General features: G+C 46.1%; 1 protein-coding gene across 1 annotated transcript; it reads left to right on the top strand.

Moving 5' to 3' along the window:
- The first annotated feature begins 1932 nt into the window (after positions 1 to 1932).
- RHCE (Rh blood group CcEe antigens) lies at positions 1933 to 27190 on the top strand. Its single transcript, XM_063139939.1, has 10 exons — positions 1933 to 2287; positions 8581 to 8767; positions 10598 to 10748; positions 11987 to 12134; positions 16791 to 16957; positions 19906 to 20043; positions 22223 to 22353; positions 24843 to 24922; positions 25567 to 25640; positions 26991 to 27190. The coding sequence occupies exons 1-10, from the start codon at positions 2146 to 2148 to the stop codon at positions 27015 to 27017; spliced, it is 1245 nt and encodes a 414-aa protein (XP_062996009.1). The 5' UTR covers positions 1933 to 2145; the 3' UTR covers positions 27018 to 27190.

Below are 27190 nucleotides of genomic sequence, written 5' to 3'. Positions count from 1 at the left end.
ACCAGAATAACGTCACAGTCAACCTGTCAAGGGAGCAAACATTTTCTTTCCACCGATTTGAGGGTCTTCATAACATTAATTTGGATTTTCTTCAGCTCTTTGTAGGTGCTTTTTGACTTTTTTATTTTATTTTTTCTTTATTTAGCTGATGAGCTGATCAATCAGTTGTTGATCAATCAGCTGATCAATCAATCAGTCCAAACTGTGTTCCCTGAGATAACCACCCCTGTGCTGTGAGAAACTGATTGATTGATTGATGGGAGCTGTGTTTGCCTGAAGCAAGATCTGTAAGGGGAGATGTGATAGAGGTGGACAACCATAAGTATGGTGTGGAGAATGTGGACAGGGAGACATTTTTCTCCCTCTCTCATAATCTTAGAACCCAGGGTCATCCCAAGAAGCTGTTTGGTGGGAGATTGAGGACAGATAAAAGGAAGGACTTCTTCACACAGTGCATAGTAAAACTACATAATTCCCTACTACAAGACCTCGTGATGGTCACCACTTTGGATAGCTCTAAAAGGGAGTTAGACAAATTCCTGGAGGCGAAGGCTAACAGTGACGACTAGTCCAGATGGCTCTATGCTAACTCCAGTATCAGAAGCAGTAAGCCTATATACACCAGTTGCTGGGGAACATGGGCAGAAGGGTGCTGTTGCACTCAGGTCCTGCTTGTGGTTTCACATTGGGGCATCTAATTGGCCACTCTGAACAAAATGATTACTAGTTGGACCCTTGGTCTAATCAGGCATGGCTCTTCTTATGTTCTTATGTACCCAACATCCTCAGAAAGCTTTGAGGGACCAAGAGTCTTGGCAAGCTCCCTGCTTATACAATTTGTCTCACCCACCTGATCCCTTGGCCACCTATTTGTGGCAGTAGTCACTGGCAAGCCACTCACCATTTAATAATCCAGATAATGTCCCATTGGACTGTGGCCTGTTAGAGTGGCCAGGTGTCCTCCTTTACAAAAGGCAGTTCTCTGTTTTGAAGGGCTGTGAGAGGACCTCCCTCTGTTTGAAGGTGCTTTCTATTTGAAGAACTTCCCCATACAGTTCTATAAAGTACAATAGCAACTGTTGCCCATCAGAACTATAAGAAGGGAGAGGACTTGAAGTTGGAAGAGGCCTATAAGACCATCGAGTCCAACCCCCTGCTCAATGCAGGAATCCACCTCAAAGCCTACCTGACAGATGGTTGTCCAGCTGCCTCTTGAAGGCCTCTAGTGTGGGAGAGTCCACAACCTCCCTAGGTAACTGGTTCCATTGTCGTACTGCTCTAACAGTCAGGAAGTTTTTCCTGATGTCCAGCCGGAATCTGGCTTCCTGTAACTTGAGCCCGTTATTCTGTGTTCACTCTGGGAGAATCGAGAAGTGATCCTGGCCCTCCTGTGTGTGACAACCTTTCAAGTATTTGAAGAGTGCTACCATGTCTCCCCTCAATCTTCTCTTATTCCTGCCCAGTTCTTTCAGTCTCTCCTCATAGGGCTTTGTTATCTGACTGGTTCCAACTAAAACGCAGAATGGACTTATGGCTAGGGTGACTTATGAACCTACCAAAATGGGCTACCAGCCTCCCCTGAATGGATCATAGCTCTATATTCCAGTATGAAACTTTATACACCAGTTGCTGGGGGACACGGCCAGTTGCACCTATGTCCTACTTGTGGATTCCTGGTCGACAGCTGGTCGGCCAGTGTGTGAACAGAATGCTGCACTAGATGGACCCTTGGTCTGATCCAGCATCAGGGCTCTTCTGATGTTCTTACAGTTCACTCAGTAGCTGACGCTCACCAGAGCGCCACTGGTGCATGCAAATCATCTACTCTTGGGACATTTCCAACACTTGTACCTTTGCTAACTGCCGCAACCCTATCCCACGACAGCAGATCACAAGCTTTACTCGACAGCAGTCAAACATTGGTCGTTGCAATTTGGGCTGCTCTCCTGGGCTGCCTTAGATAAGGGCCATGTGTCTTGCTAATGCCGTCTACGGTCTCTTATCACATCCAGACTTTCTCTACCACTCTCTTTCTCTTTTTCTTTTCTTTTTTTAATTCGAGGCTTATGGAGCATTTGAACAGAAGGGGAAAATATTGACTCTTGCTTGCCTCTTTTAAAAAAAAAACACTGCCGTGAACATACGATGGGGTCCCAATATCCTCCAAGCCTCCGTTTTCATCTGTCGGGGCTCATACTCATTTTGGAAACTGCTTTCATCATTTTATTTTACTTCTTTGTTTCATATGACCATCGAAGCCATCAAAGAGACTTTGCTATCTACCCAGGTAAGTTGCTTTTATTAGGGCTGCAGCTTTTGTGTGTGTGTTTTAGTACATTAAGATGCAATCCTATGCATATTTATACGGGGGCGGGGGGAACGTTCTACAACTCCCAGCATTCCCCAGCCAGCAACGTTTCTCTGTCTAAACATGCATAAGATTGTGCATTTAATCAAGTAAATTCTTATTTGGCAGGGGAAGTTCTCCTTTGATGAGGCTCATCCATTGCGCTGGTGCCTGCAATTTCCGCCAAACATGACAAAACTCGACTGAATTGTTTGTGGTAGTGGGGAGATAGGGTTTGCTTTTGGGGGAATACATCTGTAGCTCAGTGGCAGAGTGCGTGCTTCTCATGCTAAAAAAAGGTGGCAGGTTCAGTCCCCGGCAGGTAGTCTTTGAACATCCCTGTAGAAAACGATTATCCTTAAGCTGCCTGGACTTTTCTGAGTGCTTTAGACGAGTAAGGCTCCTCTCGAGAGAGAGAGAGAGAGAGAGAGAGAGAGAGAGAGAGAGAGAGAGAGAGAGAGAGAGAGAGAGACAGGAATATTCTCTTCACAGGCTTTTATGTGTAAGTATGTGCCAGTTCCAGATGGATCTCTGGAGATAAAGCAGGTTTCTTAAGGAGGTAGAACAAGTCGTTTGTTTCAGGGTTAATCATTGCCAGAAAAGAGGAAGTACATCCCTCACCCCCCAAAGAGGACAAAGGAAGACAGAGATCAGCAAAAAACAAACACATTTTAAAAAATTGCAACTGCCAACTTATAGTACATATTTAGAAAGAATGATTATAATTTAAACAGAAATCCGTCTCCCCATGGTAAGAAAGACTCTGTGCCCCATTGCTTATGCTGCTCTCCAGGTGCTAAGTATGACCTCCTTGAGTACCATTTTTCTTGGTAGGAAGGTGGGGTACAAATCAAATTAATCAATCAACCAATCAAGAGTTTTGATGGCCAACTTCATGGCCCCTGATGCCCTCTCTCTTCTCAGATTTTATTTTTTTAAACTAGACTTGGACCGGTCAGCCCTTCATATGGAAGCCACTTTCAGATAGGGGACTGTCCTCTATAAAATAGGACACAGTGTTCCATGATCGCTCCCCAACCCTGTCCAGGGCCGGACCAATACAATTTGCTGCCTTAGGCAAAGAACAAGATGGTGCCCACTCCCATTCCATGTCCAAAAGCCAACTTGACTGGCAGATGAGTCTGTCCAACATCAATGATGGGACGGCACCCTCCACAGCACCTGCAGGGGACAGGCTAACTTGGGGGGTGCAGAGCAGAACACAGATCTCTCCTCCAATATGTTTCTGCCACCTCCCAGCATCTGCCGCCTGAAGCAACTGCTTCATTCTACCCAATGATAGGGCCGGCCCCGACTCTATTTTTATTTGGCCTCCTACACTTTTGCCAAGTCATGTAGGAGCTCCTTCTCTGTCATGTAGGAGCCCCACAGGCACTACCTGCCAGGGATTTCTAAGTCTGGGTCCATGGCACCCTAGGCTTGAATCTATTTACTAAGTCCCGAGGTCCCGAGTGTCCACTGATGCCAATGGAAGCTCTCTTGCTTATCTTAATTGCCAGGCAGGGGTAGATTTTCAAGGGGGGATTGCAGCTGGCCTGGGAAGGATTAACCCCCCATCCCCACAAGCTGGAATACTCCAGGCCTTCCCTTCCTGCCAGCAATGGAGGCCAGTGGCTCCCATGTCAGTGGGGCAGTGAATCCACTCCGAGTTTCAGTCAGAACTCTAAAGAAACTATCCAAGGTGCAGAGGTTCTTTAGAGTTCTGACTGGTTTTGACGGAAACCCGGAGGGGATTCACCACCCCACTGACATCGGGGCTGCCGGCCTTCACTGCCCTCAATTAAACTTAGGGGGGAAAACCTTCCATTGGTGCCAATAGAAGCTTTTTCTCTAAACTTAATTGTATGTGGTGGGGGGGGGGAGAGAAAGAAGGGGATGTGGGAAGAGATGGGCATGAATTGTAATTGAAGAGCGACTACTGATTCAGGATGCAAATTAAGTTAAGAATCTCTTTTATTTGTGGTGATTTGGATGCTGGCTTTGGCTTCTGTGAAATTTAAATAAATTGTGGTAATTATGTCTCAATTTGGCTATGTAAATATAAATTAGCATATGTGAATTTGGTGCAGATTTGTATCCTATGAGCCTGGACCACAAAACTTTTTATTGCCTAGCAATTAATTGCAATTACCTTACACGGCTTGGGACCACAATACCTGACGGAACGCCTCTCCCGGCGTGAATATACCCGGTCACTATGTTCAACATCTAATGTCCTCCTCTGGGTGCCTACTCCGAGAGAGGCTCAGAGTGTGGCAACGAGGGATGGGGCCTTTTCAGTGGTGGCCCCCAGACTATGGAACGATTTCCCTGACGAGGCTCGCCTGGCACCAACGCTATCTTTCCGGCGCCAGTTTAAGACTTTCCTCTTTGCCCAGGCATATAGCGGCACATCTTAATTACCCACATGTTTAGTTTTTAACAGCTTTTAATGCTTTATGTGTGTATGTTCTGTGTTTTAGAATTTTAAATTTTGTATACTCGTTTTTATCTTAATTTTTAAGAATTTCTGTAAACTGCCCAGAGAGCCCTGGCTATGGGGGCGGTATATAAGTGTAATAAATAAATAAATAAATAAATAATTGCCTAGCAATCAACCATATGGGCAAAATCCCTGACCGTAGGATTTTATTTTATTTTTCTGTTTTCAGTGCTGGAAGCAATGGCCCCAAATAATGGATGGGAGAATGGTATTTGGGAAGGAGATATAAAGAATGTGGTTGGGAAAAGGATGGACACCAGTGCGGTGTAGTGGTTAGAGTGTTAGACTGGAAGTTGGGAGATCTGGGTTCTAGTCCCAACTTGGCTATGGAGCTCACTGGTTGGGCCAGTCACTGACTCTCAGCTCAACCTACCTCGCAGGGTTGTTGTGAGGATAAAATGGAGAGGAGGATCATACAAGCCGCCTTGGGTTCCTTGCAAGAGGGGGAAATTTGGCTTATAAATGCAATAAGAATAAACTCTCCATCTCTCCATATCCCTTGCCTGTTGAACTTTATGGGTCTCTAAAAATCCTTCCCTCTTGAGGCACATTTGAGGCACATTTGAGGCAAGAATGAGTATTGAAAGATCTGGCCTTTCTACCCTTCTTGCTAAGAAGCTGCTGTTGATAAAGGCCCGCTTATCAAGGGACAGGCAGGGTCTCTGCTCTTTACTGATTTTAAAGCTAGCTTTGCATGGGTGCAAAGCCTTCCAGCCCAGAAGGAGCATTTATTGCAAAACAAACAGGAAGTGGGGCAGTGGGGGAGACACACAAATCAGGTCTGAAAAGACATTGGAGGACAACACAGAAAGTGCCCAAATGCAATGATTGGGTAAACGTTGGATTATTTCAACGTTTGAAGGAGAGCAATTCCAGAGAAATGGTCTCATGTAGAAACCACCTGAGTGTATTTCAAGTTCACCATTCCTGGGACTCGGAGCCAAACCGCACATTACACTAATTGCGGCGTGTTTAGCTCAGACTTATTATTATTATTATTATTTATTTATTTATTTATTTATTTATATAGCACCATCAATGTACATGGTGCTGTACAGAGTAAAACAGTAAATAGCAAGACCCTGCCGCGTAGGCTTACATTCTAATAAAACCATAATAAAACAATAAGGAGGGGAAGAGAAAGCAAACAGGCACAGGGTAGGGTAAAACAGGCACTGGGTAGGGTAAAACTAACAGTATAAAGTCAGAACAAAATCAAGTTTTAAAAGCTTTAGGAAAAAGAAAAGTTTTTAGCTGAGCTTTAAAAGCTGCGGTTGAACTTGTAGTTCTCAAATGTTCTGGTAGAGCGTTCCAGGCATAAGGGGCAGCAGAAGAAAATGGACGAAGCCGAGCAAGGGAAGTAGAGACCCTTGGGCAGGCGAGAAACATGGCATCAGAGGAGCGAAGAGCACAAGCGGGGCTAGTGTAAGTGTCCGTGGGCCCCATTTGGATTGGGACCACCATGTTCTGGGAGAGGAGGATTAAACCTTACTCTCCCCCTGCCCAAAAGCCCCCTGTTCTGTGGGGGAGTTAACAAAAGTCTCCATTGATGTCTAGCAAGGTTATTTTCCCTTTTGTTAATTTTAGGGCTCTGCATGGTCACCTCGGAGGCCATTTCAGAGCCCCCCCAAATGGCCCTGATTCGACTCGGGGTGCTTCGGGGGCTGCCCGCCTCGGTGCCGAAGCCAAGACGAGATTCACGTCCCCGAGGCAACTTAGCTTTGTGATTCCCTGGGTGCCGGCCATGCAGTTGGCACCCAGGAAAGCCGGTAGCAAGGCTGGGCAGGATTCCATTGGACTCCCTGCTCCCTCGACCCTCCAACCCAGAGCCACTGGCGCTGGGACTTACCTGCTCACTTGCTGCTGCTGCCACATCTCCGCCACCATCACCACATCGGCACTCCCATTGCCGCCACTGCTGCATAGCCGCCGCTATTGCCCCATTGCTGCATTGCTGCTGCCATCACCGCATCACCGCTGTGACCAGGAAACACGGTGTCCTCCTGAGAGCCAGGCCGTGATTTTAAGATATCATAGGGGCTCTGTTTTAGTGCATCTATGGCCGCAAACTACGGCAGCCACGAAGGCCCATTTTCCCTTTATGGCTGCCATTGTTTGAGGCCATAGATATACAAAATACAGAGATTCCGCGATATCTTAAAATCGTGGTCTGGTTCTCAGGAGGACACCATGTTTCCTGGTCACAGCGGTGATGTGATGGCAGTAGCGATGCAACAATGGGGCGACAGTGGTGGCAATGGTGATTTTATTTTATTTATTTTTATTTATTACATTTATATCCCGGACTCATGGCCAGCTTTACGTCGGCTTTCTTGGGACAGTGGGAGGGATGGCCCAGTGTTGCTTCGAGGTGGCCTGAGGTGCCCCGAAGCTTCAGTATCGATCTGCTTTGGCTTCGGAGCACCTCGGGCTGACTTGGAACCAAGACAAGGTGGGCCGAATCAGCCTGCCTCGCTTCGGTTTCAGGGAGTCGGCCTGAGGCGGTGCACAGCCCTATTAATTTTGAGAATTAAATGGTGATGGGGTTGGGCAGGTTAATCCTCTTCTCTCCGAGTGTGGTTGTCCTGATCCAAACTGGAATGGTGTATGCTTACACTAGAGTAAATAAAAAGATAATCCTGACCTGGGTTCACACAACATGCTAACCCACACTTAGTAGTTGAGCATGGGTTGTTGTTGAACTGTTTGTTTTTGTTGAATTGTGGGTTAGTGTGTTGTCTGAACCTGGGACATTTTCTTCAGGGTGGCTCGTTAGCCATGCAGTGTGGCTTGTTAACCACCCTGGACAACCCAACAACAAAGCATGAATTCTCAAGGTGGCTTGTTTGAGAAAAAAAATCCACACTGCATGGTTAACAAGCCCGCCTGCGGCAAACACACTGCATTCAGACAACACGATTACCCACAGTACAACAACAAATGGTTCAACAAGAACCCCCACTCAACCACAGAGCTCAGTGTGTAGTTTGACCCTCAAGTACTGCCAGTTTCTCTCTTTCTTCCTGTCTTCTCAGCTTGCTGAGCTTCTAGCTCTGTGTAGGCTTGAGATCTTCAACTTGAACCTAACTATGTTTGTTTGTTTGTTTATTTATTTATTTATTTATTTATTACATTTTTTTACTGTCCAATAGCTGAGGCTCTCTGGGCAGTTCATAATTTAAAACAAAATACTTGGAAGCAACCCCCTTTATAATGTCAAGTATTGTTATTCACTCCAAACCTCTGAGCAGTGAACATTTCCAAGGGCAGAACTTCCAGGTTTACCTCACAATCCCCTCCACCGCTAATTCTGGGTCCAGGCCCACTGCTGCCTGTGGCCCTCAGGGGTCAAAAGGTGGCACCAGCACTGCTCTTCCTCCTCCTTGCTACTGCTTGCTTGCTTGATAGCCAGGGAATAAGTAGGCTGTGGCAACTCCTCACCACCACCACCGTTGTCTGGGGCAGAGTGAGAGTCAGGTGAACGTGCAGGTGGCCATGGTGAAGAGGAAGAGCAGGTCAAGGGAGCTCTTGTCAGGGGGCCCCTGTTGGGATGTGAGCCCTCGACAGTTGCCCAACTATGCCTACCCTTGGCGCCAGCCCTGCGTTGCCCAGCCACACCTCAAGGGACGTGTCACCATGCTGAGGTGCTGATCCCAAACCCTGGTTGCTCTTGAGTGTTGCACTGCTGGCTGGATGTGCCTCCTCCATACTAACAGTTTCTGCCCCACAGCATTTCAAGATGTGAACGTCATGGTGATTTTTGGCTTTGCCTACCTCATGGCCTTCCTGAGGAGGTACGGTTTCAGCAGCACTGGCTTCGGACTTCTCCTTGCTGCCCTAGGAGTGCAGTGGGTTGTGATTGTGGATGGATTCCTCTTCAACTTCTCAGATGGCGAAGTCAAGATCAATCTACAAAGGTAGTTAACTTGCTTTAGAGAACCTTCTTCCCTGCTTGGATTTCCACCAGCTGCTTCAAACAGCGATCACTAGGCCTGTGTTTTGATGGATTTAGCTCAGCCGCAATGCATGCAGTTAGATCATTCTGATGGTCTTAAGGACCCCTTCCCTGTAGTTCAGGAGTGGGCAACTTGTGGCCCTCCAGATGTTTTGGTCTACAGCTTCCATAGTCCCTCACCATTGGCCATGCTGGTGAGAGACTATATCTGGAGAGCCAAGACTTGCCCATCCCCACTTTAGAGGAGGATTACATTTATTCATTTATTTATTTCATTTCTATACCACCAATAAGCTGAAGCTCTCTGGGTGGTTCCCAAAAATTAAAACCATAAAGTACAACATAAATTTTGCCCAGTTACCACAATAAAATTCACCAGAGCTGTTTATATCAGCTTTCTCCAACCCGGTGGCCTCCAGTTGCTCTGGACCACAACTCCCATCAGCTCCAGGCAGCATGGCCAATGGCCAAGAATGCTGGGAGCTGTAGTCCAAAATATCCGGAGGTCACCTGATAGCGGAAGACTGGCATGGCAGGACTGCTTTTTGTGATGTTGTTTGACTAACAATTACTCTTCTGGAATGGATTCATGTAGTCATTAAATATGTTGTAGTCTAGGAAAAGGAAAGGCTACAAAAGACAGAGGCGAATCTGAAGTTTAATCTGTATTGACACATTACTTGGGAGGTGTCAAAATTTGATCATCATTGATCTATGACAAAAACCTTATTTTGTTACAATATAAACTCCGTTCTTGCCCTCATGTAAGAATAATTTAAGGTGCTACTAGAGCAATTGCATTGAATCTTAATTCATTTGGATCACATTGATACCCTGACTTACTCTTCCCCTTCACTATTGAAGCCAGCTTGTTCATCTGCCTCTCACCCTTAACCAGACAACGGAGAGGGTGAAAAGGAGGAGCAGGAGATGCCACGGCCTGCTTGCTACAAAAGAGGGCAGAACACCCTCCTAATCCCAGCCGGAGAAAAAAATCCTTCTTGAGTTCTGAAGTGATGCTACTGCTGATATTCCTCCCTCCTCTTCATGTAATCATAGAATAGTAGAGTTGTAAGGGGTCTATAAGGCCATTGAGTCCAGCCCCCTGCTCAATACATAGGAAGGAAGGAAAGGAACCTCTCGTGCAAGCACTGACTCTTGGAGGGACGCCAGCTTTCGCTGACGTTTTCTTGGCAGGCCTTATATAGTGGGGTGGTTTGCTGTTGCCTTCCCCGGCCGTTATTACCTTTCCCCCAGCTAGCTAGGTACTCATTTTACCGACCTCGGAAAGATGGAAGGCTGAGTCGACCCGAGCCGGCTGCCTGAAACCAGCTTCCGCTGGGATTGAACTCAGGCCGTGGGGAGAGTTTCAGCTGCAGAAACTGCTGCTTTACCGCTCTGTGCCACACGAGGTGCTCAATGCATAAATCATCATTAAAACATACCTGACAGATGGCTGTCCAGCTGCCTCTTGAAGGCCTCTAGTGTGGGGAGCCCACAACCAACCTAGGACATTGTTTCCATTGTCGTGCCGCTCTATCAGTCAGGAAGTTTTTCCTGCTGTCCAGCCAGAATCTGGCTTCCTGTAACTTGAGTCCTGCACTCTGGGAGGATCGAGAAGAGATCCTGGCCCTCCTCTGTGTGACAACCTTTCAAGTATTTGAAGAGTGCTACCATGTCTCCCCTCTGTCTTCTCTTCTCAGGGCTAAACATGCCCAGTTCTTTCAGTCTCTCCTCATAGGGCTTTCTTTCCAGACCCCTGATCATCCTCGTTCTTCTTCCTTCCCCAAAGCATTGTAGCGGCTCTTATGAGTATAACCACGGTGCTGATTTCTGCCGGAGCCATCCTCGGCAAAGTCAACCTGATGCAGTTGGTCGGCATGGCTGTGGTGGAGCTGACGGCTTTCACTGTGACCAGATGGCTTGCTGTGGATCAGCTGCAGGTATTGTCAAGCTCTTTCCTGCAAAAGACAAGTCAAGGGAGGGGGTGGGAAAGGGATGCAGCAGCACCATTCCATTTCCAAAGGTCTTTTCCTCTTGGGAACGGGGCCTTTGTGCAATTCAGTGATCAACCATGGCTGCCACCGTATCACGCTCCACGCTCCCCATACAGGCTGCAAGTTTCGGGGGCGTTTTTTATAGAGTCGCTTCTTATGTGTTAAGAGACTCAAGCTGAACTGTGGTGCTTTCCTAATAAATCATTTGTAGTAGAAGAAGTAGTAGCAGCTTATTGTTGTAACCAGAGGTAATCAAACACAGTAAATCAAACGTACACAGAGAAATAATAAAAAACATATAAACATCATGCGTAAAAACAACAGTAGTTAATTGCTAAAATACAAATAAAAATCCTAAATGTCTAACCGTGGTATTAAACGTTTGAATTAGTTGTATGTATTTTATGGCGTTTTTATTTGTGTTGTACCCCGCCTCGATCCAGAGGGGGAGGCGGGTAACAAATACATTTAATAAATGAATAAAGAAAGAAAGAAAGAAAGAAAGAAAGAAAGAAAATTATTTTATTGCTATAATGAAAGCAATCCTGGTACTAAAACTAATCCTAGACTGCAATTTAGCAAGTTGCCTAACAGGATTAGTAGATACAGTTCTCTTTCTAATTTTAAGAGTCAATAAGGTGGCTACTTGGTTGCTGACACAGGGAAGTGCAGCTGTCCGAAGATAATGAATATGTTCCACTTCAGAGCCTGTAAATCAGGGTAGCAGAGCCTCAGGCTTAGGGTCCAAATCCGGCCCTCCAAATCCAGTTTCCCCAAAGGCCTTCCCCCAACCACAAATCATTTGAGGGCAGTGGAGGCTGGTGGTTCTGAAGTCAGTGGGGCGGTGCATCTGCTCCAGGTTTCAGGCAGAACCAGTCGGAACTCTAAAGGAGCTCTCCAGGGGGTGGAAACCTGGGTTGGAATCACCACCCTCTTGATACGAGAGCCACCAACCTCCACAGGCCAAGGTGCGGAAGGGTAATCCTATGCAGGTTTAGACAGGGAAAAGTCCTACAACACCCACCATGGCTGGCCGGGGCATGCTGCGAGTTGTAGGACTTTTTTCTGCCTGAATATGCATCGGATGGTGCCCGTAATCACCCTGCAAGTTCACCCACACATTGGCTCAGAGTACACACTACTGTGACTGAAGCTGAAATGAGTCCGGTTTTTATCGTCCACAGATTAAGAGTCACGTGAGCCTGATGCACGTCCATTTATTTGGGGCCTACTTTGGCTTGATGGTCTCCTGGGTGTTCAACGATGCTTCATTGAGCCTACGAGTGGAGAAGGAAAGTTCAAAGCCAGTCTCCGAGCTGTTTGCAATGTTGGGTAAGATGCTTGCTTTCCTTTTTGAAGACAAGGATGAGAGCTCAAATGCGGCTGAGCTGGAGCTGAAACAAATACCTTCCCAAAAATTCACCCCAGCCAATTTTGATGATGACAGTCATCATCATCTCTTTTCTCACTTGTGGCGGTTTTTCTAGACAAACATGACGGGCTTTGCCAAGTCATGCTGTCTTCTACTGATTCAGAAATTTCCTGATTAATGAGCATGTTTTAAGCATGACTTTTCTGGATGTTGGTGTGGATGTATTTTGGTAGGCCCAGTTTCTGAAGGTTTTCTGTACAGTTTTTTTTAATGAGATGCTAGTGACTAATGGAATAATTGTGATCTTTTCCTGTTGTCATAGTTCTTTAACTTCCATAGCCAGTGGTGTATATTTTTCTCTCTTTTCCTCTTCTTTTTCTACAACATTTCTGTCATTAGGCATTGCTATGTCGATGAGGTAGGTGTGTTTTTCTTTTTTTGTCTATCTCTGTTATGTCTGGTCAATTGCAATGTATTGTCTTGTTGGTATGAATTGTTTTGTCTCAGTGTATTTTATGATCTGCATTTTCCAAGATTGTTTCAGGTAAGTATGTATAGTATGGTATAGGTTGTTTGATGAGGTTGAATTTGATGGCCAGTTGTTGATGAATTATTTTTGCAGCTGTATTGTGTCTGTCCATATAGTCCATTCCTGCCAGAATTTTTCATCCTCCTGTTACATGGTCTATCATTTTTTGGAACGGATGACATTTCCTACACAAATCCTTCTGTTTCAGGAAGTAGCTCACTCTTCCTGAGCCATTCATACAATTGTTCTTTGTTTATTTGTGGGTTCTGTATTATGTTGTAGTGGGCATTGCCCATTTTTCTTTTTTCTCTGTGATGGTGAGTGGTCATGTTTGGTCTTCGTTTTGTAGTGCTAGGTTGAGTGGGGTGTATTATTATTATTATTATTATTATTATTATTATTATTATTATTATTTTAATACATTTCTTATCTGCTTCTCAAGACAATAGCAAAATTCAATATCAACAATTGATTGTTTAAAAATTGTTTTTAGATAGTTGTCTCTGTGCATGTGCTCTGTTTGTGTGGTTTAAAATAAAATAGTTTCATTCATTGTACAATTTTTAAATGGCTTTTCATTTTGGTGAACCAGACAGAGTTTCGGCAATGGGGCGGTATTGAAATCTAATAAATAAAATGAAGTTTAGACAATTTTAAAATAAGCCTGTTAATGAAACAATAACACAGTACAGTACAGTACAATACAAATATGTAGTAGCCACAAATACAATAAAACCTTGCCAATTAAAAGCCAGAGAAAACACAAATGTTTTAAAAACCCATTGGGTGCCCATTATCTACCGGGTCAGGTTTAAGGTTCTAGTACTAGTGTACAACTTCTTAAACAACTTGGGAACCAGGAAACGTAAGAGAGCGCCTTCTCCCTTACCACCACTGAGGTCATTGGTAGGCATGCTTCTAGTGGTTCCACATGGACCTTTGGCCCAACTGGAGTCCACCAGGAGAAGAGCCTTTAGTGTGGTGGCCTCCTTCCTATGAAATCTCCCTCTTTGGAGGTCAGGCAGGCGCCAACGTATTGCTTCCGGCACCTCCAGAAAAGAGTTTTGTTCCAAGAAACATTCCTTAAATAACCAGCCACGGTGTTCAGTGTGGTATTCTGCCTTCAATCATTTTAATATGGTGTGTGAATCTTTTTACCTTTGTGCTATTGTACCTTTTATACTCACCACTCCAGAATCAGTATAGATATGGAGCAGTATACAAATGTTGTAAACAAATAAAATAAAAGCAGTCACAGAGGGCCGGTGCCAGACTATTTTGCGCCCTAGGCAAGGTGAGCTGCTTTCACACACACACACACACACACACACACACACACACACTCAAAATGCCAACTTTGATTTTTAAGAATGTATGTTTCCTGGAAAAAATAAGAAGCACAAAACTTGAAACTGCTAAATTTATTTTAAAGTGCAAGAAATACGTCATGCCAATTATAGCAAACAAATTGGAAAGGAATGTCTACGGGTCTAAAACGCATTATTTAATAGGAATATTTATTTATTTATTTATTTATTTATTTATTTATTTATTTATTTATTCTAGTACTTTTATCCCGCCATTTAGCCAAAAAGGCTCTCAAGACGGCTTACAAAAATATTTCTTAAGACAGTCCCTGCCCACAGGCTTACAATCTAAAAAACATGACACAAAAGGAAAGGGGATTGGGAGGGAGGAGGGGAAAAAAAAAGCAAATTCAGGCACTAGATTCTTAGTTGCAAATATCACCTCCAAATCATGCTCTCAACTCACACACACGCGCGCACACACACTCCACATCACTCACTCCAAACAAACACACGGCCCATATCCTTCTTGGGGCAGGGGGTTTCCATAGGTTAGGGGCCACCACTGAGATGGCCCTCTCCCTTGTACCTGCCATTCTAGTGAACTTGGTGATAGGCCAGCATGTAGGAGCTGTGCAGATGATGCTCTGGGTATGTTCATACAAGCGTATACGGTCCTTCAAGTAACTAGGGTTATAGCATCCAAGGCCTTTCATTCTGCTTAGACAGATAAACGGCATTCCTAGAATGCTGTTCAGTCCCGGGATCCACCTATCCAACAGGGCCAGAGTTGTGCACGCAACCGGTGGTCGACTGGAATTTCTACATACCCAGAACAATGTCAACAAGAAATTGCCCTCTCTGAAAAATATTTGGAACTGGATCTCTGAGGGCCATTTTGCTGAAGCCCAGGGGCTTCACTTACGTCAAGTATTTTTTCAGTTATGCCAAGCATGGCCGCTTTGGAAACACCAAAAAAGAGGCCCCCAAATTGTATAACATGTGCATGTGCTAATTCATATGTTTAGAGGGACATTTAGGAATACTTATTATACTGACTTAACCACTTCTTCAATGCCCCCCATTGCATTTTTCCATCCTCCTCCTCATCTAATAGTCATAATGCCATCGGCTGCTCTTGTGTGCAGTTTGGCCATTAGTCTGATTCATCAAGAGGTCATTTTTTGTAAACCGCCCAGAGAGCTTCAGCTATGGGGCGCCGGTATATAAATGTAATAAATAAATAAAAATTAAAAGCCCATTACCATTTTTGTGCCGTTTTGTGACTTGTCAAGTGTTTGTAGATCATAAGCCATTCTGTTTTTGGGTAAACGCTTCCCAGACCGCCCCCCGCCCCCGCCCCCCGCAAGTCAGTCAAGAATCTCCATTCCAAGACTTATGACTAAGCAGCCTGAATGTCCACATCTGTATCTCAGGGTAGTAGAACAGATGGAGAGAGGAAAAGGCAGAACATGTGAGATTCTACTGCTAGCATTTCCAGAGGTGGTTCTGGAGGCAGAGCAACTCTTTCCTTCAACTTGCAGATAGACGAGCAGGTGACATGACCAGCCGCTCTTTGCCGCGGTTATTCCAGACACAGAATCCTGCCTACCGCTCTTGCTGCCAATGAATTACAAGCCAGCTGCACCTGTTGTTCCCTCTCAAACATAATACTGCAGTGGGAGATCTAGTTACATGTCTCCTTGACTCGGTGCTTGTTATACCGCCCATTGGGTGTGATTGGCTGAATCTTGAGTACAGATTTAATAAATAAATAAAATAAAATGGGCAGCGTTCAAAGCAGAAAGGAAGAACAAGGGACAGGTAGCTTTTGGCTTTGTCTGTACATAGGGAAAGACCGGAAGCTATATAAGAAGTCTTCTTTCGGGGAGGGGAGGGTGCAGTTCTTGCTGGAGGCAATCGACAGGAATTCTGCAGTTTGAACTAAGAGCTTTGTGGGGGGACTTGGAACCAGATTAGAGGTGATGGTGACAGATCTGTGTGCTTTAAACAAAGAACTGTTCCAATTGCATAGAAAAGGGAGGCAGTAGAGGCTGGTGGCTCTGATGTGCTGGTGGTGAATCTGCTCCAGGTTTTAGTCAAAACCAGTCAGAATTCTAAAGGAGTTATCTAAGGTGCAAAGTCCTTGGATAACTCTTTTAGAGTTCTGACTGAGACCCGGAGTGGATTCACCGCCCCACTGACATTGGAACTACCAGCCTCCTCTGAAGGAAGGAGGGGAAAGTTCAGATTTTAAAACAAATGGGGGTGCAGGTTGAGGGCAGTAAACCCCCCCACCTACCAGTGGCTTTCTTCTTTCCAGCAGCTCCACCTCCTCCAAACATTTTCTCCTCGCTGGGCACACTTTTGGTATTGGGGTACCAGTTGCGGGAATGCCAGAAGAGAGGGGCAGTGGGGAAGCAAGCCACAACTTTATGGGAGAAAGGTTTGGCATTCCTCAAACGCATGCCCCCTTTTTCCTTTTAAGGTCGGACACCCAGCCCCTTCTTTCTATATCACTGGGGAAGCTCAAAGGCGACAGTCCTCCACCTGAAGGGCTGGCACAGGGCTGGCCTCCCTGCCTCCCCCTCTAGCGCCACCCCTGCGTGGCGGTATCAGTCCCTTGATAGAGAGACTGCTGCTGAAATGTGTGCAATATCGACCTTGTACTTTGCGGGCATGGGTGGGTCACCTCATCCGGAGAGAGGACTGCCCCCAAAAGGATCTGAAGGGTTAAGGAGGCCACTAATAACTGATGTCTGTGTTTTGGGGTCTGCCAGGTACTCTTTTCCTCTGGATGTTCTGGCCCAGCTTCAATTCTGTGCTGATAAAGGATGGAGCAGAGAAATTGGCTGCTGTCTACAACACCTATTTTGCGATTGCTGCCAGTTCCGTTGCTGCCTTCTCGTTCTCGGTGGCTACCAGCAAAAATGGAAAGCTCAGCATGGTGAGACATAGACCCTGTTCAGATGACACGCTAAGCCATGGCAGTTAAGCATTTTGACCTAACATTATGGCTTAGCGTGTCGTGTGAACCATTCCTAACCATGGTGGCTACATAACCACAGTTTAAATGAGCTCACTAACCATTTGCTGCAAAAGGGTTAGCGTGTTGTCTGAACAGGCCCAGAGGCTGATTTGGTTGAGGGACGCTTGCCTCGGAAGCTCTTCACTGGGGCTAGGCCTATCATAGCCGGGAGACCCGCTAGGGTCACATCACCGGGCACAGGCCTGGAACCCCACAGCATGGAGGGCCCTCAAGCAGAGCCATCACATTTTGTTTAACTTACAGAAGAGGTTGGGCGCACCCCGGAGCAAAGCTACTGGTGCACCTGGCATCTTTGTGTCTCCACAGGGCCTTTAGGCCCAATTGTGGTCTCAAAAGCACTCCAGGGAAATCCAGATGTCTCTTCATATATCACATTCTTAAGCTGTACCTGGTGTTATCCAAGGTTTCGGAGGCTTGGTCCACACATGGCTCAGAATAGGGCCTTTAGTATTGTAGCACCCCTTCTCTGGAATACCCCACTACTACAACTTAGGTAAGCACCAACCCTTTTCCAAGAGGCATTTCCAGGAAGGTGATCTTGTGCAAAAACAAAGTCTTCATCCAGAGGACATCGTTTAGATGATTTCTTTAATGTAAGCTAGGGGGACCGTATGAAAAGGAGGACAGGGCGTCTGTATCTTTAACAGTTGTGTTGAAAAGGGAATTTCAGCAGGTGTCATTTGTATGCATGCAACACCTGGTGAAACTCCCTCATCAGTGCAATAGTTCAAGCTGCAGGAGCTCTGCCCTTTTTTGTATCTGGTCACTCTACAAAAGAGAGCAGGGCTCCGGCAGCTTTACCTGTTGTGATGAAGAGGGAATTTCACCAGGTGCCGCATGCATACAAATGGCACCTGCTGAAATTCCCTTTTCTATGCATCCATTAAAATACAGGAGCCCTGTCCTCCTTTTCATCTGGTCAACTTAATGTAAGTGATTCATTAATTTTGTTCAATAAATAAATAAATAACATAACATAACATAACATAATTGAGTTTTACACAAAGGACCATGTTTTCTTCATCTGGTGTGTGATACATGCAATCGTTGGCTGCAGCTCTCACTCTGCGTACATGCAGCTGCAAATACACGGTAGCTTTGGGTAATGTGTGAATGGGTTTCAATTTCTCTGGGTCGGAAACAAGATGGATCAGGGCCAAAGATGCAGGTTAAGACAATCAAAAGCAAAGAGGCAGAAAAGAGTTAAATGTCCCAGGCAGAAGGCAGAGTAGCTACAGCAGGGGTTGGCAGCTTCAGGTGGTCTGAGCCATTTTTGCAGCCTGGAGGACCCCTAAATGCAGACACCCCAATCCCAACCCAACCCCATCCGGCACTGAAAAAATAAAATTATTTTAAAAACATGGCATCCAGAGTGGCTACACCCTACAGAGGGCTAAGAGGGTCAAAGTTAACTTGTTTTCAGCATTAGCTGTGGTACGTTTTGAAGTGCATATGCTCAGCGTGACAGCTCCCCATAGCCACACACCCTGAGGAGAGTCCAAAAATTCAGGCACCTGTGTTGATCCACATCAGCAAAACAGTTCTAGCAGATTTTCTCTCTAGCAGGAGCAGGTCTTTTGTAAATCTCACGGTTCTTGATGGCCCATTTAAGTCCAAGCCAGCCCAAAACACTTTGTGTTACAAGAAGGAACCAAATATGTTGTTGCTGGGGAAATCCATCCCCCACCCAGCTATGGTGAGGACTGCACTTAACAAGAAACAGGGAAGTCTGAGGGGGTGGCAGATGATGTCAGCATCCCTGCTGCTAAAAAAGTGCCGGTACTGCGTCCCTGTGAGCCCTGCCTTCACTACACCACTATTCAGGAGACACTGAACTTGATGCACTGAACTCTTGTGTGCCAAGGTTGCAGCGGAAACAGAGTGCTGGTTTGGGGCTGGAAATAAGGCTGCCAGAGCCAGATTGCTGGTAGGGTGGCCCTGTGCCCTCTTTTATAGAGGACCATCCTCTACTTGAAGGCTGTCTTGCCTGATTCTGTATTAAAGATAAAGAACCGTAAGCACTGCGGCCCATTCACACTTAGTTCCTTGATAGCAGAATGAACAGGCTGGCACACAGCTCACCTCATCACCATCATTCACACGATGGTGAGATGCTCTGTATTTCTATTTCAATTCTAATAATTATTTCTAATTTTGCATCTGTACGTGTAGACGAGCATATGCAAATTTTATGCAAGTAGGAGTCCTGTTTCATCCTCAATTGGGGTGATGCATTCCCTCTTTTTTGACAATTATTTATTTATTTATTTATTACATTTTTATACCGCCCAATAGCTGAAGCTCTCTGGGCGGTTCACAAAAATTAAAACCATTAATTAATTAATTAATTAATTACATTTTTATACCGCCCAATAGCCGAAGCTCTCTGGGCGGTTCACAATTATTAAGGACATAATAAAACATCCAAATACAAAATACAATATAAAAAGCACAACCAGGACAAAGCCACACAGCAGAAGTTGATATAGGATTAAAATACAGAATTAAAACAGCAAAGTTTAAATGTAGGTGTTAAAATACTGAGAAAATAAAAAGGACTTCAGCCGGCAACGAAAAGAATACAGCGTAGGCGCCAGGCAGACCTCTCTGGGGAGCTCGTTCCACAGCCGGGGTGCCACAGCAGAGAAGGCCCTCCTCCTAGGAGGCCACTCTACTGCCAGGAGCCCTGGTTCAAGACACACGTGGACGCATGTACACACACAGGGGCACATACACAACACTTGTATGCGTGCACACGCACGCAAACCACCCAGACCCTTGCACCAGTGAAATGTCTCCAGTGGGCGTTTCTCATGGTCTGATTTCTTCTCTTGTTCCTCTTGCAGGCCCACATCCGGAATGCGACGCTGGCAGGTGGGGTCGCTCTCAGTTTCTCAGCTTCCACCATCCGGCAACCTTGGATTGCAATGATTTTGGGGCTGGCAGCTGGTGCAGTCTCCGTCCTTGGGTTTGCCTTTTTACAGGTAAACAGCCCCCATTTAAACCATTCTGTTTCTGGGTGTGGACAAGAAGAAGAACTGCCCCTGCCATCTTGGAGTAGGGTGGCCACGCATCCTACTTTACATTGGACAGTCCTCTATTTATTTATTTATTTATTTATTTATTTATTTATTACACTTTTATACCCCCCAATAGCCGAAGCTCTCTGGGCGGTTCACAAAAATTAAAACCACAGTAAAACACCCAACAGTTTAAAACACAATTACGAAATACAGTATAAAAAGCGCAACCAGGATAAAACCACACAGCAAAGTTGATATAAGATTAAAATACAGAGTTAAAACAGTAAAATTTAAATTTAAGTTAAAATTAAGTGTTAAAATACTGAGTGAATAAAAAGGTCTTCAGCTGGCGACGAAAGCAGTACAGTGTAGGCGCCAGGCGGACCTCTCTGGGGAGCTCGTTCCACAACCGGGGTGCCACAGCGGAGAAAGCCCTCCTCCTAGTAGTCACCTGCCTCACTTCCTTCAGCAGGGGCTCACGGAGAAGGGCCCCTGTAGATGATCTTAAGGTCCGGGTAGGCACATATGGGAGGAGGCGTTCCTTCAGATAACCTGGCCCCAAACCGTTTAGGGCTTTAAATGTTAATACCAGCACTTTGAATTGGGCCCGGACCTGGACTGGCAGCCAATGAAGTTGTAAAAGGACTGGCGTAATGTGATCTCGCCGGCCAGTCCCTGTTAATAACCTTGCTGCCCTGTTTTGCACCAGTTGAAGTTTCCGGACCGTTTTCAAAGGCAGCCCCACGTATAACGCATTGCAGTAATCCAAATGAGAGGTTATCACAGCATGGATAACTGTAGCTAAGCTATCTCTGTCCAGATAAGGGCGCAGCTGGTATATCAGCCTGAGCTGATAAAAGGTGCTCTTTTATATTTGAAGGGCAGCCCGGTCCAGGTCCACTTTAATTGTAAGATAAACCATTAGAAGGGGAAGTAGAGCAGAGGCGTTGATGTTGCCCATTCAGTTAGCACCTGGGTGGCAAGCTGAGCAGCGGGCTCACCCATCACCTGCCCACAGCTGTCCTGCTCTAGTTGGGTCAGACTCTAGTCTAGGCCAATACAGAGGTGAATCCAGTAGGCAAGGCAAGTAAGTAAGCAAGCCAATGGTGAAGCACAAAGGTTTCGGTCCTGTAAGGGATCAGGCCAAGGCAGGAGTGGTCAGGGTACAGGCAGTAGTCAAATCACAGGCCTACCAGGCAAGTACATGGTGTCCAGAAGAGAGGTCCAAGGTGCAGCCAAGGTCAAAACACAGGACAGTAGTCAAGTAGAAACACAATCCCAAAAGCAGGCAGGCAGGAGTCGAGAGGTCAGTAGCACAGAGGTTCAAACACAAGGTAAGGTCAGGGATACAGGACAGTGGAGACGAAGATAAGATGTTGTTCCAGCAATGGCAGGGCTGAAACTGAAAGGGTATATAGTCAGAGCTTCCCGAGGCCCACCCAGGGCTCAGCCACAGTTCGTGACAGGTCCTCTGGCAAAAGTTGTACTTGTGAGGAAGGCTGTGCTTCCAAGGAGTCCTTTCCTCTCGAGGAGTCCTCCTTTGCAATCAATGCTCTCAGGAACTAGGTGGTTGCCCAGCCTCAGGTTGCTTCAGAGGCAGAACTCCCCTCCACCTTAACTTGGAGAGAGGTTGGGATTAATTATAACTAGGATTCTAGACTCTCTTGATTACAGGAGAGCTTGGGTCTGGGTTTGACATGTGCCCAACTTTCCCAGCTTTGCCACCCAAAGTTCCTGAAGAGAAGATGCCAGGGACTGAACATGCCTGAAGCGCATGCGCTGCTGTTCTGCCACTGCAGGCTTCCCCAACCTGGTGCCCTCCAGATGTGCAGCACTACAATTCCCAGAAGCCCCCAGCCAGCACTTCTGGGAGTTGTAGTACACCAGATCTGGAGGGCTCTAGATTGGGAAATGCTGTACCACTGGGCTATTTATACCACTGGGCTATTTGGCACAGCCTTCTCAACCAGTTTGGGGAAGGCTGTACCGCATTCTGCACTTCCGCATCATTGTGGCGCGCACACACATAGAGTTCTGTTTATAGCCAGCTATGTTCCATGGAACAGATTGCTTCTGATTTGTCATTTCAAACCTTAATCATGTGCCTCTTTGTGTTTTTCACATGTCCCGCCAAACTCAGAAACTCTTGGACTCGCCACTCAAGATTCACGACACCTGCGGAGTTCATTCCACCTTTGGCTTGCCCAGCATCCTTGGAGGGATCACCCACGTTATTCTGACCATGATAGACAACCAGGAAAACCTATCCATGTAGGTTGAGCCCGTCTCATATGTAATAAGCCTTGGTTGATTTCATAGTAGGGGTGTGCACGGGGGCCGATCCGAAAATTTCGGGTCGGCCTGTTCCGCTCCACGCCGCCCATACTCCGCTCCTCTTCGCCGCGGAGCTCCGGCTCCGAATCGGAGCTCCGCAGTGGAGGGGAGTGGCACCAGGTAAGGCCGGGAGAGGAGGGCGGGAGGTTTACCAGGTCCTGCCACCATCGCCGCCCGTGCGGCGACGGCGGCAGAGCCCGGTAAGGGACCAAGGGGGAGGGGGGCCTTACCTGCCTCCGTCCGCGGTCCGTCGGCATCTTCAATTGAGCCCGCGGTTCAACCAGGAAGTCTGGGCCCCAAGCCAGACTTCCTGGTTGAACCGCGGGCTCAATTGAAGACGCCGACAGACCGCGGACGGAGGCAGGTAAGGGAGAGGAGGGCAGGGGGGGGGGTTACCGGGTCCTGCCGCCGTCGCTGCCCATGCGGCGACGGCGGCAGAACCCGGTAAGGGACCAAGGGAGATGGGGGCCTTACCTGCCTCCGTCCGCGGGCCGTCGGCGTCTTCAATTGAGCCCGCGGTTCAACCAGGAAGTCTGGGCCACAAGCGCAAGCGGCCCAGACTTCCTGGTTGAACCGCGGGCTCAATTGAAGATGCCGACGGACCGCGGACAGAGGCAGGTAAGGGAGAGGAGGGCGGGGGGGGGGGTTACTGGGCCCTGCCGCTGTCACCATATGGGCGACAGCAACAGTGGCAGGGCCCGGTAAACCCCACTTACCTTTCCAGCGGAGCTCCGGATTGAGGCGAAGGATCCGCCTTCACCTCGATCCTCTTCGCCACGCTCCACCGGCCCCCCAATCCTCTTCGCCTCCGCCTTAAGGGCAGGCGAAGCCCCCCGCTCCGCTTCTAATTCGCCGGTCCGATTAGAAGCGGAGCACATCCCTATTTCACAGTATCACAGAGTTGGCAGGTTCCTCAGAGGTGAACTGGGCCAGCCCCTAGCCCGCGGCATCGAGGAATCAACTACTGAAGCCCCCTTTATCTGTGGCCATCCAGCCCTTGCTTAAACACCTTTAAATTTGATATGCACACATTTGATTGCCTGGAATGCTTTAAATATATATATATATACTAATCCTTCATGAGCAGGGAAATTCTGCAGCACTGCTGGCATAGATGGTTTTCAAACTGAATACTTGACCGGCATGTAGCATCTTCTTCTCACAGTTGCTCGTGCCTGCTCTGGAGCCCCCAAGCAGGTTCATGGGTGCTCCATTACTTGATCCAAGCACACGTGCATACCGGTCCATATGCCTGCTGCGTATAGGAACACAAGCAGCTGACTTCTACTGAGTGGGACCCTTGGTCCATCGAGCCCGGAGTGTTGTTGAATCTGTCTGGCAGCAATGGTTTCAGGAAGGATTCTCCCCTAGCCTAGGGTGACCATATTTGGGAAACCAAAAAAGAGGACACCTAGTGTGTGGGGGGGGGAAGCAGCTTTCTGAGTCCTGCAGAAAGTACGTTATTCCCCCGCCACCTTAAAGAACCCGATTGGAGTGGAGGAGGGGAAAGGATTTCATTCTGCACCACCACCATCCACTCCAATTGGGGCCTTTTCTATAATGTCCACGAATGACCCACTTTCCCCTTTAAGACCTCAATTGGAGCTCAGGGTGGGGGAATGATGTGCCTCAAGAAAGCATGTCATTCCCTCCTGCCATGCTAATGGCAACCTTAAAGAGGAAGGTGTGTCATTCCAGGACATTATTGAAAATTATAGAAAATCCCCCCTGACACCATGGAAAGAACAAAAACCAGGACAAATCCGGGGAAATCCTGACAGTTGGTCACCCTACCCTAGCCCTACCTGGAGAAGCCTGAGATTGAACCTGGAACCTTCTGCGTGCAAAGCCGGTGCTCTGTCATTGAGCTCTGATCTCCGCCCCCACCCCCAAATAAAATAGTAATAATGAAAGTTCTAGTCCTCATGGTTCTGGGATGGGTGGGGAGTGTGGATTTAAATAGGAACATAGGAATCTGCCTTACAGTAAATCAAACCATTGGTCCATCTAGTTTGGTATTGATTACACTGGGTCTGTTCAGATGACACACAAAGTGTGGTTATGTAGCCACCATGGTTAAGAATGGTTCACACAACATGCATAGCTCAAAATGCTTAACCGCCGTGGCTTAGCATGTCATATGAACAGGGTCACTGAGAGGCAGCTGATCTCCAGAGTTTCAGGCAGGGGCCCTACCAGCCCAACCCGGATATGACAGGATTGACCTTGAACCTCTTGCATGCAAATCAGGCGCACAGTCACTGAGCTATGGCTGCCATTTTAAATTTCCCACAATGCCCAGGAGTGCCCAATATAGCACCCTCTCAGAGCTGCTATTTATAATTCCCCACATTGTCTTTAGTACGTTTTCACTGCAGAGCTTTGCTGGTTTGTGAATGATTTTTCCCCCTTGTGATATTTTTCAGATTGGGTTATTCCGTTTTGATTGAAGTTGGTGCCCTCAGCCTGAGCATGGCCGTAGGTCTGTTAGGCGGCATTCTCACAGGTCTGTATCACAAAGACTCACTGTTTTCTGTGCTGCATGAATTCACAATTCTGTTTAGGGCTCTGTGCCCTCTGCCAAAAAGGGGGAACCTCACAACCCTAAGTCCTGTTATACCAAAATCTGAATTTAGTGCTAGGAATAGATAATGGTAGGTGGATTAATTTGGATTGGTAGAGCTTAGTTTCTAATAAATTTCTAATTATCTGTAATTATTTGGGAAATGGAAAAAGCAAAGGACTAAAACCTCTTCCTTCTTTGGCTAGTGGTCTCTGAATATTCTGCAGGCATAGGTCTAGAAGGCTAGGTTATTGCTGTTGTTGTTTTAAAAAGTGGTATTCTGAATATATCAAATTTGGCTGGAAAGGGTCGTCTGGTGCCTTAGACTTTTTTCACACCATGTGAAGACTTTTCTTGTTTTGCTCCCCCATGCCTTTTAAACAATATGTGCTTTTAATCTCAATTTCTTACTTTAAAATTCCATGTTTTTAACTTTTTAGTTTTAATATTTTGTTTGTGAGCCATCCAGAAAGCTTCTGTTATGGGGTGGCTACATAAATACAGAAAGAAAGGTACAATGAAATAGTGTGGAAACTTGCTTCCATTTTTTTCAGTGAGTGTTTTTTTTAAAAAATTTAACTTCTTAGGTTTCTTCTTAAGATGTAAATTATGGAAAGCACCACCTGTAACAAAATACTTTGATGATCAAGCTTATTGGGAGGTAAGATTCATTTTTTCATTAGCTTTGTATTACTTTGCAACTTAGGAACCAAAAGGTCAGCATTTAAATCAAGAGCCCTTTATCCTTGTTGCTTCTCAACAGCCACTTGGGCAAATTCACAATGAATATGCAAGGTAAAGGTGGGGTTATAGTTTTATTTCAGTCGTCCCCCTCCCTCTGGCATTAGCAATGAAATGTAACTTCCAGAGAAAATGCGCTAATAGAGCCAGATCAGAAGACACACTGAACATCTTTGCTCCATAGACTTAAACGGGTTTGGCAATCATTTAGTCTCCTTAGGGAAATGAAGTCTTGTGAAGCTAGAGATCTCTACCAAAGCTCTCATGGCACCCTCACCTGATTACAACACCCAGGACTAAACTGTATTTAGTTCTGTGGAGTAGCTATGCCCTAAGATAGCCAGATAGCCCAGTAATGGTGGTTTAAGGGAGAAGCATTGAACCAGTACAGCAGATGTAGGCAACCTGTAATCCCCTATGTTTTGGACTACAACTCTCACAATCCCTTACCTTTGTCCATATTGGCCGGGGTTGATGAGCATGAGCCCAAAGTATTTGGAGAGCACTAGATTGCCTAGCAATGCACTACAGGCACATTTGGAGCCTCGGTCTAAACCACTCTGCTGCCTTGAAAGCTGATTGGAGACATAGGAAGTTGTTTGTTTTTTTTTAAAAAAAAAGCAAGCAAATATAATTCAAAGTGTGCATTTCATACTTGCTTACTGTCTTGTTCTAAGCAGATTAGGCCCCACTGAGATGTTCCAAAGGTGTCAGCATGCTGTGAATTTGGAGACACCTCCCTGTTATCCCCTGCACCTATTCATCTGAAACTTGGGAGACTTGATCCCCTCAGAAGGGGCAACTATCCCTGCATGTTTCATCCATTTTTGCTAATACAAAAGTTAGGTTTAAAAAAAAATCAAAAATTTAAGGTGTGTAGTGCAAAACCCTCTGACCCCCACTTGCCTGAAATTTGGACTATACCTGACAAAGCTATAGTTGTATGTTGATTTCCAGTGAAAGTCAATGAGCTGAATTAAGGTTTGGAACAGAGCAGAACCAGGTGGCCTCTGAAGTAGGCTTCAAACCAGTGGACACCCTTAGTTAGGAGCAAGCTAAAATGCTCAGGGTTTTGGATAAAGTCTTCTAGATCACAGGTCATTTACTTGTAAGCCACATTTAAATCAATAAAGCTGTCCTCTAACTAAATGCATTTAAGAATACAGTATTAAATAAAAAAATAGAATTTCATAGAAGAGGAAACATTTTTTTTTAAAAGGCTGTTTTTTTCTGTTTGTCCTTTCACGCAACGATATTTCCTTGTTTCCAGTTTCCTCACTTAGCTGTTGGATATTGAATACAGCTGTCAAGACTGAAGCAAACCAGTTAACAGAGTGCTTGGGCTTCCACAAGAACATGCGAAAGTGAGACTCGGTATCCGTTTTATTAAAAGTGCCAGAGGTTGTGTGTTAATCCTTTTGTATGAAATATGTTTGCAAGGCTAAATGAATTACATTTCTGCTTCTTCAA

Source organism: Elgaria multicarinata, chromosome 13, assembly GCF_023053635.1.
Source record: "Elgaria multicarinata webbii isolate HBS135686 ecotype San Diego chromosome 13, rElgMul1.1.pri, whole genome shotgun sequence".
NCBI classification, from domain to species: domain Eukaryota; kingdom Metazoa; phylum Chordata; class Lepidosauria; order Squamata; family Anguidae; genus Elgaria; species Elgaria multicarinata.
The sequence above is the reverse complement of the archived record's forward strand: the minus strand, read 5'-3'. Positions and strand labels throughout refer to the sequence as shown.

Coding starts and splice junctions, on each gene's coding strand:
- RHCE (XM_063139939.1), top strand. CDS start 2,146: ATGGGGTCCCAATATCCTCCAAGCCTCCGTTTTCATCTGTCGGGGCTC. Junction 22,354..24,842: donor AACCAGGAAAACCTATCCAT/GTAGGTTGAGCC, acceptor GATATTTTTCAG/ATTGGGTTATTCCGTTTTGA. Junction 24,923..25,566: donor GTTAGGCGGCATTCTCACAG/GTCTGTATCACA, acceptor TTAACTTCTTAG/GTTTCTTCTTAAGATGTAAA.